Source organism: Rhinopithecus bieti, unplaced genomic scaffold (assembly GCF_001698545.2).
Source record: "Rhinopithecus bieti isolate Rb0 unplaced genomic scaffold, ASM169854v2 scaffold_44159, whole genome shotgun sequence".
NCBI classification, from domain to species: Eukaryota; Metazoa; Chordata; class Mammalia; order Primates; family Cercopithecidae; genus Rhinopithecus; species Rhinopithecus bieti.
This window is the reverse complement of record NW_016818573.1, coordinates 855,668-864,110: the sequence shown is the minus strand read 5'-3', so window position 1 is coordinate 864,110 and position 8,443 is coordinate 855,668. Positions and strand designations below refer to the sequence as shown.

At 47.2% G+C, this 8,443-nt stretch overlaps 1 protein-coding gene across 2 annotated transcripts in view; it reads right to left on the bottom strand.

Moving 5' to 3' along the window:
- BBS1 (Bardet-Biedl syndrome 1) overlaps positions 1–6,710 on the bottom strand; it is a 23,610-nt gene extending 16,900 nt beyond the window's left edge. The window contains exons 1-4 of one of the 2 annotated variants that reach the window (XM_017857228.1): positions 5,647–6,710; positions 4,746–4,792; positions 4,600–4,638; positions 4,391–4,463 (exon numbers count right to left, since the gene is read on the bottom strand). In XM_017857228.1, coding sequence (XP_017712717.1) covers positions 4,391–4,463; positions 4,600–4,638; positions 4,746–4,792; positions 5,647–5,850 — 363 coding nt within the window. In that variant the 5' untranslated portion in view covers positions 5,851–6,710. Of the gene's footprint in view, positions 1–4,390; positions 4,464–4,599; positions 4,793–5,646 lie in introns of both variants that reach the window. The other variant, XM_017857229.1, reaches the window with a different exon arrangement.
- Between the last annotated feature and the right edge of the window lie 1,733 nt (positions 6,711–8,443).

The window sequence follows — 8,443 nt, the reverse complement described above, 5'->3', positions numbered from 1 at the left end:
CCAGAAAAGAAACCCCATCTCTACAAAAATACAAAAATTCGCCCAGCATGATGGCGGGTGCCTATAATCCCAGCTACTCGGGAGGCTGAGGCAGAACTGCTTGGACCCGGGAAGTGGAGGTTCCAGTGAGCTGAGATCGTGCCATTGTACTCGAGCCTCGGCAACAGGAGACTCTACCTCAAAAAAAAAAAAAAAAAAAAAAAAAAAAAAAAAAAAAAAAGATAAAAGGCTGGGCACAGTGGCTCACGCCTATAATCCCAGCATTTTGGGAGGCCGAGGTGGGCGGATCACATAAGGTTGGGAGTTTGAGACCAGCCTGAACAACAGGGAGAAACCCTGTCTCTACTAAAAATACAAAATTAGCCAGGCGTGGTGGCGCATGCCTGTATTTGCAGCTACTCGGGAGGCTGAGGCAGGAGAATCGCTTGAATCCAGGAAGCGGAGGTTGCGATGAGCTGAGATTGCGCCATTGCACTCCAGCCTGGGCAACAGGAGCGAAACTCCATCTCAAAAAAATGAAAAGAAAAAAAAGTTACATTAGTATAATCCTAGTTTTAAAAATATGTGAATATAGGCCAAATAAGGTGGCTCATGCCTGTAATCCCAGCACTTTAGGAGGCCCAGGTGGGAGGATCACTTGAGATCAGGAGTTTGAGACCAGCCTGGGCAACATGGTGAGATCCCGTCTTTTAAAAAAGAAAAGAATAAGCTGAGTGCAGTGGCTCACGCTTGTAACCCCAGCATTTTGGGAGGCCAAGGCAGGCAGATCACGAGGTCAAGAGATCGAGACCATCCTGGCCAACATGGTGAAACCCCGTATCAACTAAAAATACAAAAATTAGCTGGGTGTGGTGGCGTGAGCCTGTAGTCTCAGCTACTTGGGAGGCTGAGGCAGGAGAATTGCTTGAACCCAGGAGGTGGAAGTTGCAGCGAGCTGAGATCATACCACTGCACTCTAGCCTGGCAACAGAGCAACACTCTGTCTCAAAAAAAAAAAAAAAAAAAAAAAAAAAAAAAAATGTCAAAATAAAAAATATATGAATACAAAAACATGTGGAAGCCTAAACCCTTCAACCAACACTAGTTATTGTTGGACAGTGATATCACAAGTGATGTTTAATTTCCTCATGATGCCTTTCTATCATTTCTACAGTAGGCACATGTTTCTTTTGTAATTATAATTGGAGGGAAAACAAAAAAGAAAAGATCCCCTTTGTAAGGAATTTCTTCTACAGAAATTAGCAGAAGCAAAATGTTTTTCTTTTTTTTTTTGAGATAGAGTCTTGCTGTGTTGCCCAGGCTGGAGTGCAGTGGCGCGATCTTGGCTCATTGCAACCTCCACCTCCCGGGGTCACGCCATTCTCCTGCCTTAGCCTCCCCAGTAGCTGGGACTACAGGCACCCGCCACCATGCCCGGCTAATTTTTTGTATTTTTAATAGAGACGGGGATTCATCGTGTTAGCCAGGCTGGTCTCGATCTCCTGACCTCGTGATCCGCCCGCCTCGGCCTCCCAAAGTGCTGAGATTACAGGCGAGAGTCACCACGCCCGGCTGCAAAATGTTTTTCTTTAGATAAAGGTGCTCATTGTGTGATTATCATCAAGATTGAAAAAGACAGCTGGGCACAGCATCTCATGCCTGTAATATCAGCACTTTGGGAGGCTGAGGTGGGAGGACTACTTGAGCTCAGAAGTTCAAGACTAGCCTGGGCAACACAGTGAGATCCCGTCTCTACAAAAAATGAAAATAAAAAAAATTAGCTGGGTGTGGTGGCATGCACGTGTAGTCCCAGCTACTCAGGAGGTTGAAGGGGGAGGATCACTTGAACCCAGGAGTTTGAGGCTGCAGTGAGCCATGATCACACCACTGCACTGCAGCCTCAGTGACAGAAGAAGACCCAGCTCCCTACCCTACCCCAAAAAAGATGAAAAAAGAGGAATGATTTTCAGTGCCTAATGGAAGGAGAAAGCTTACAAACATGTGGACAGATATTAGTGGTAACTATTCCCATTCCAAATGTTAATGATAACTCAAAGATGCGAGTGGTTGGCCGGGTGCAGTGGCTCACGCCTGTAATCCCAGCACTTTGGGAGGCCAAGGTGGGCAGATCACCTGAGGTCAGGAGTTGAGACTAGCCTGGCTAACATGGTGAAACCCCATTTCTACTAAAAATAAAAAGAATTAGCTGGATGTGGTGGCGCACACCTGTAATCCCAGCTACTCAGGAGGCTGAGGCAGGAGAATCGCTTGAACCCGGGAGGCGGAGGTTGCAGTGAGCTGAGATCGTGCCATTGCACTCCAGCTTGGGCAACAAGAGCAAAACTCTGTCTCAAAATAAAAAAAAAAAGATGTGAGTGGTAACCATGACAGATACTTGAGAAGACTGCCCCCTCCAAACTGCATCTTTTAAGCAATAATTAATTCACTTCCCCATTTTAAAAGGACTCAAAGATATTGACAGCTGTGGATGTCAAAGCTGCTGATCAGCAGGAGAGAGCGGTGTTTCTCACAGAATTGGTCTAACACAAGCCAAAGTCTAAGGCATGTGTTTGTCAGTGCGTTCAGTGAGTGTGGCCTCTACGGGGTGGATGGTTCCCATGGGGCTTTCTAAACTGCAAGACAGCTCTGGGAGTCTGTTCCTGGACTGAGGGTTGGTGCCCCTAGGTCAAGAACCACTAGATCGGCCGGGCGTAGTGGCTCATGCCTGTAATCTCTGCACTTTGGGAGGCCGAGGCAGGTGATCACGAGGTCAGGAGGTCGAGATCAGCCTGGCCAAGATGGTGAAACCCCATCTCTAACTAAAAAATACAAAATTTAGCCGGGCACAGTGGAGGGCATGAGTAATCCCAGCTATTCGGGAGGCTGAGGCATGAGAATCACTTGAACCTGGGAGGCAGAGGTTACAGTGAGCTGAGATCACACTACTGCATTCTAGCCTGGTTACAGAGCAAGACTTCATCTCAAAAAAAAAAAAAAAAGAACCACTAGGTCTCATCAATGCATAGGTTCATCAATAAAGGCATTAAAATTATAACTACAAAAAGTAGGAAGTGAATAAAAGGGAAACATTTGTCTAATGACCTGGATGTGAATGGTTACATAAACAAAGTATGAAGGAAATACTGAATAGTCAGTGACATAATCAAGAGGCCATTAACAATGAAGTTCCTAAAGACGAATGCTCAAAATATGTTACATACTCAAGAGAAGCAGGACATAAAAGCATACTTACGAAGAAAATATATCAAAATGGTAAGAATAGGTATCTTTTGGATCTCTCAGTAGTGAAATTACAGTCATATTTATATTTCTCCTTTATACTTCCCTCTTTTTCTGGGTGGGGGGGCAAGACTGGGTGACAGAACGAGACTGTCTCAAAACAAAAAAAAAGTTCTTGTCACTCTGTTACCCAGGCTAAAGTGCACTGGCACAATCATAGCTCACTGCAGCCTTCAACTCCTGGGCTCAAGCAATCCTCCTGCCTTAGCCTACTAAGCAGCTGGGACTACAGGCACATGCCACCACACCCAGCTAACTTAAAAACGAAGTCTCGCTTTTTTCTTGCCCAGGCTGGTCACCAACTCCTGGCCTCCAATTATCCCCCGTTGGCCTCCCAAAGTGCTGGGATTACAGGCATGAGTCAATGCACCTGGTCTATATACCCCTCTTTGTTTTTCCAAAATGTCTGTAATAAAAATCTATTACCTTTACTCTCAAGAAAACAAAAGTTATGTGCAATTTATGTAACATGATCTTTTATTTCTATGTATCTATGTCTGTACGTATGTATGTATGTATGTTTGTATCTATCTATCTTTTTCTCAGAATCTGTGTCCTGCTGACTATATATCTATATATTAAAAGTTGTCAGCCGGGTGTGGTAGTTCACGCCTGTAATTCCAGCACTTTGGGAGGCCAAGGCGGGCGGATCAGCTGAGGTCAGGAGTTGGAGACCGGCCTGGCCAACATGGCGAAACCCTGTCTCTACTAAAAATACAAAAATTAGCTGGGCATGGTGGCACATGCCTGTAATCCCAGCTACTCGGGAGGCTGAGGCAGGAGAATCGAGAATCGCTTGAACCTGGGAGACAGAGGTTGTAGTGAGCTGAGATTATGCCACTGCACTCCAGCCTGGATGAGAACAAGACTGTCTCAAAAACAACAACAACAACAACAACAACAACAACAAAAATACAAAACAACCTGTCACTACTAACTGGAATGTGGAAAGCACTGCAGCTTTATGACTACACACACATGGCATGGCTGGAAGGAATACAGCAAAGAGATACTGGTTGGGTTTGCTTATAGAATTTACCACTGATGTTAAGCGGTCTTTTAAAAAATTTAAATTTTTTTAGAGGGAAATAAAAAGAGAAGGGGATATTACCTGCCGCTTGATGGAGCTGGACTTGTGTTGGTTTACAAATGCCTCCATTTCACTAAGCTCCAGCTGCAGAAACCTAGACACACAGAGAACACACAGAGACACACAGCAGGCCCCGGCCTCGCTGCCCTCCTCTATCATTCTGGCACAATCTGGTGGCTGCTTCCTCCACCTGGAGCCTCCCAAACCCTGGCCCTCCACAGGGCCCTTACCTGAGTGACTGGACGGACAACGGCTCCTCTGCCGTCTCCCTGCAAGGAAAGGGGCCAGCATGGCAGCCGAGTGGAGGAATGGGGCCATGGGGCTCAGACAGGATGAAGGAGTGAGGAGGGGGATGAAGGGGAAGGCAGCCTCTCACCGGATGCTCTCCAGCATCTCCTTCAGGGTTAAGGGGTCGATCCGGTCCTGTGACAATGTGGAAGAAGGGTGAGCCTATGAGCTCAAGCCAGGCAGGAAACCCAATGCCCATGCCCTCAGAGAGCTCCACACTTCCGGGGGTACCTCTTGGTCTCTGTCTCCCTGCCAGCCTGCCTCTGCACTGAGCCCCAAGCTCACGCCCGTTATCTGAATCCAGTCTCAGGGCCACGTTCATCATCCCATTTATAGACGCTTCCCTAAATTCCCCTCCTCTCTTGGTGTTTCCAGTCCTCCTTCTGATAGGCCCCTGCCTTCTTTGGTTTCATCTACCTCAAAGTTGGGCAGGGATGTGGCTAGTGCGGAGGAATTTTCTGGGTTCCACTCTCTAAGGGGACTGGCTCAGTGCCTCTCTGGGAGCCACTGCTGAGTAGCCAAGCGCAGCACCTTGTCCAAAAGTGCCACCACTAGGCTGGGCATGGTGGTTCATGCCTGTAATCCCAGCACTTTGTGGGGCCGAGGCAGACAGATCACATGAGGCCAGGAGTTTGAGACTAGCTTGGCCAACATGGCAAAATCTTCTCTCTACTAAAACATACAAAAATTAGTCAGGTGTGGTTGCTGGCGTCTGTAATCCCAGCTACTCAGGAGGATGAGGCAGAAGAATTGCTTGAACCCAGGAGCCGGAGGCTGCAGTGAACCAAGATCACGCCATTGCACTCTACTCCGCGCAACAAGAGTGAAACTCCGTCTCAAAAAAAAAAAGAAGTGCCACCACTGCTGCTGTCAGAGATGGACTATAACTGACCTCCTGCCACCAGCCCACCTTCTTCCCAGGAGCCCAGCCCTCCTCTCCCAGTGGCCGCCATCTTTGCCTTCTGGTTCCCAACTCCCATGTTACTTACCTCTTTAGCCTGGTTCCAAAGGTCTTGTTCCAGAGGATTTGGAGGCAATTGAGGCAGGCTGAACTTGAAGTAGGGTCTCAGATTCTTATACACATAGACACAAGGGCCTGAAGCAAGTGCCAGAGCTGGGGTCCGGGGCTCATGTTGCTCCATGAGGAAAGTGGCAGCAGCAGCTGGCAGAGCAGGTAGTGGGCTTTCGGTCATCACCAGTGGTCCTTTGAGCACCTTCAGGCGGGGCTGCTGCCCACCAGGGCCAAGGTCCCCTACCACCAGCTGCAGGGAGAGGATGGCTCATTCTAGGCTCAGGGTCTGAAGACCTCCCCACTGACCCTCTTCTTACCTTATTGCTGGTGCGCATTCATTCATTCCTGCACCAATAAAGGCTTTGCCTTCAGGCTTTCAAGCTGCCTGACCTTGGGAAAGTTGACTAACCTTTCTGAATCTCAGGTTTCCTGCTTGCAAAATGAGAATACTTTCATGGTATGTGGTGAAAATCAAGTGAGATAATGAGTTACAGAACCTGGTAAGTGCTACTGAAGAATAAGTGGCAGTTGATGTTTCTCTTATTCATGCAGCAAACATTTCTTCCATGCCAGGCACTTCTAGAGAGACACTGGGACAGTGGTAGAGGTCAGTGCGGGAGGGGATGGGGACACCCATATCTGGGCTGCTGAAACCTGGTTTCCAAATGCAGGGCAGGATGTGCTCTGTGGACACACAGAGGGGAGCCAAGCTTTTTGGTCTCTCAGTTTTCCACCCTCCAATCCATCTTCCAAGCTGCTGGAGCTGCCACACAAGCCCATTCCCCTGAATGAGGCCTGGTAGGCCCCTCTGATCTAGTTCCCACCTTGTTTCCGATCACCCTTCCCATTGCTGTGCTCTGGCCAGAAAGTGGGTACCCAAGAAAGGCTGGATACTGAGCATGCAGTATGTGCCAGGGACCACATCAGAAACTGCATGCGTCCTTTCATTTAACCCTCTTGACAATCTTATTATTATTATTATTTTTGAGATGGAGTCTCGCTCTGTCTCCCAGGCTGGAGTGCAGTGGCGCAATCTCCCCTCACGGCAAGCTCCATCGCCACCCGGGTTCACACCATTCTCCTGCCTCAGCCTCCCAAGCAGCTGGGACTACAGGCGCCTGCCACCAGGCCCGGCTAATTTTTTTGTATTTTTAGTAGAGATGGGGTTTCACTGTGTTCGCCAGGACGGTCTCGATCTCCTGACCTTGTGATCCGCCCGCCTTGGCCTCCCAAAGTGCTGGGATTACAGGCGTGAGCCACTGCACCCGGCTGACAATCTTATTATTTTTAAGAGACTGGGTCTTGCTCTGTCACCTACGATGGAGTGCAGTGGTACAATCATGGATCACTGCAGCCTCGAACTCCTGGGCTTAAGCGATCTTCCCACCTTAGCCTCCCAAGCAGCTAGGACTACAGATGTGCGCCACTACACCCGGCTTTCAACAACCTTGTGAAGCAGGTACCATTATTAGCCTCATTTCTCAGATGAGGAAGCTGTGTCTTAGAGATGTTAAGTAAAGTCAGACAGCTATAAAGTGGTAGAGCTAGGTCTGTCTGAACCCAAAGCCATAGTCTTAACTACTTTTTTATGTGGTAGTTATTTTATATGGGCCTCAACTTTCTAACTTCACATTTATTCTTTCCAAGTATGCTATGAACTTCTAAGCCTCTGTGCCTCTGCTTTTGCTGTTTCTTCTACCTGAAATGCCTTCCCCATCCTCTCATCCTTGACTTCTTGATAGACTTCATTCATCCTTAAATGCCTAGTTTACACATTACTGCTTCCTGGTGCCTCCAGATAGAATCTATTGTTCTCACTGGCGCTCCCATAATACTTTCCACATGTTCAATTTTAGCATCTACTCACTTCCTCACAAATATTTATCAAGTACCAACTTTGTGCCAGGCACTGGGCTAAATGCTAGGACTCAAAGGTGAATAAACTAGCCATTAAACATTCTATTATGTGAAGGTATTTAACATTTCTTTCTTTTGTTTTTTTTAAGACGGAGTCTCGCTCTGTCACCCAGGTTGGAGTGCGATGGCGTGATTTCAGCTCACTGAAACCTCCGCCTTCCAGTTTCAAGTCATTCTCCCACCTCAGCCTCTCAAGTAGCTGGGATTACAGGAGCCCGCCACCACGCCTGGCTGATTTTTGTATTTTAGTACAGATGGGGTTTCACCATGTTGGCCAGGCTGGTCTCGAACTCCACCTCGTGATCCACCTGCCTTGGCCTCCTAAAGTCCTAGGATTACAGGCATGAGCCACTGCGCCTGGCTAACATTTCTTATTAGCTACTGTGTCTGTGGTTTCTCTTCCCTCACTACTGTAAGCCCAGAGCCAAATACTAACTAGGTGTTCAATCAATATCATGCAATAATTGTTGACAGTGTCTGTATATCCTCCTGACTACATGCTGATGCATTTCTAAGTGTAGAGTCCCAACAATGCCTGACACACAGTAGGGACTCACTATACACTTGCTGAATTACTGAATGCATTATGGATAGGAATTTGGGGGCAAAAACCACTGAGTCCTATGGCACTCTCTATGTGGGGTAGGATTCCAGGACAATCTTCTGGCTATCCACATGATTTATCTATTGTGGTGTCGTTGCCCATGGTGAGTGAGCTATGGTGAAAAACCACAAGACTTGAAATCAAACAGACCCAGTTACAAATTAAGTAAACTTAACCTCTTTGAAACTATTTTCCCATTCACAAAATGGGAATAAATAAAATCTTTTTTTTTTTTTTTTTTTTTTTTGAGACT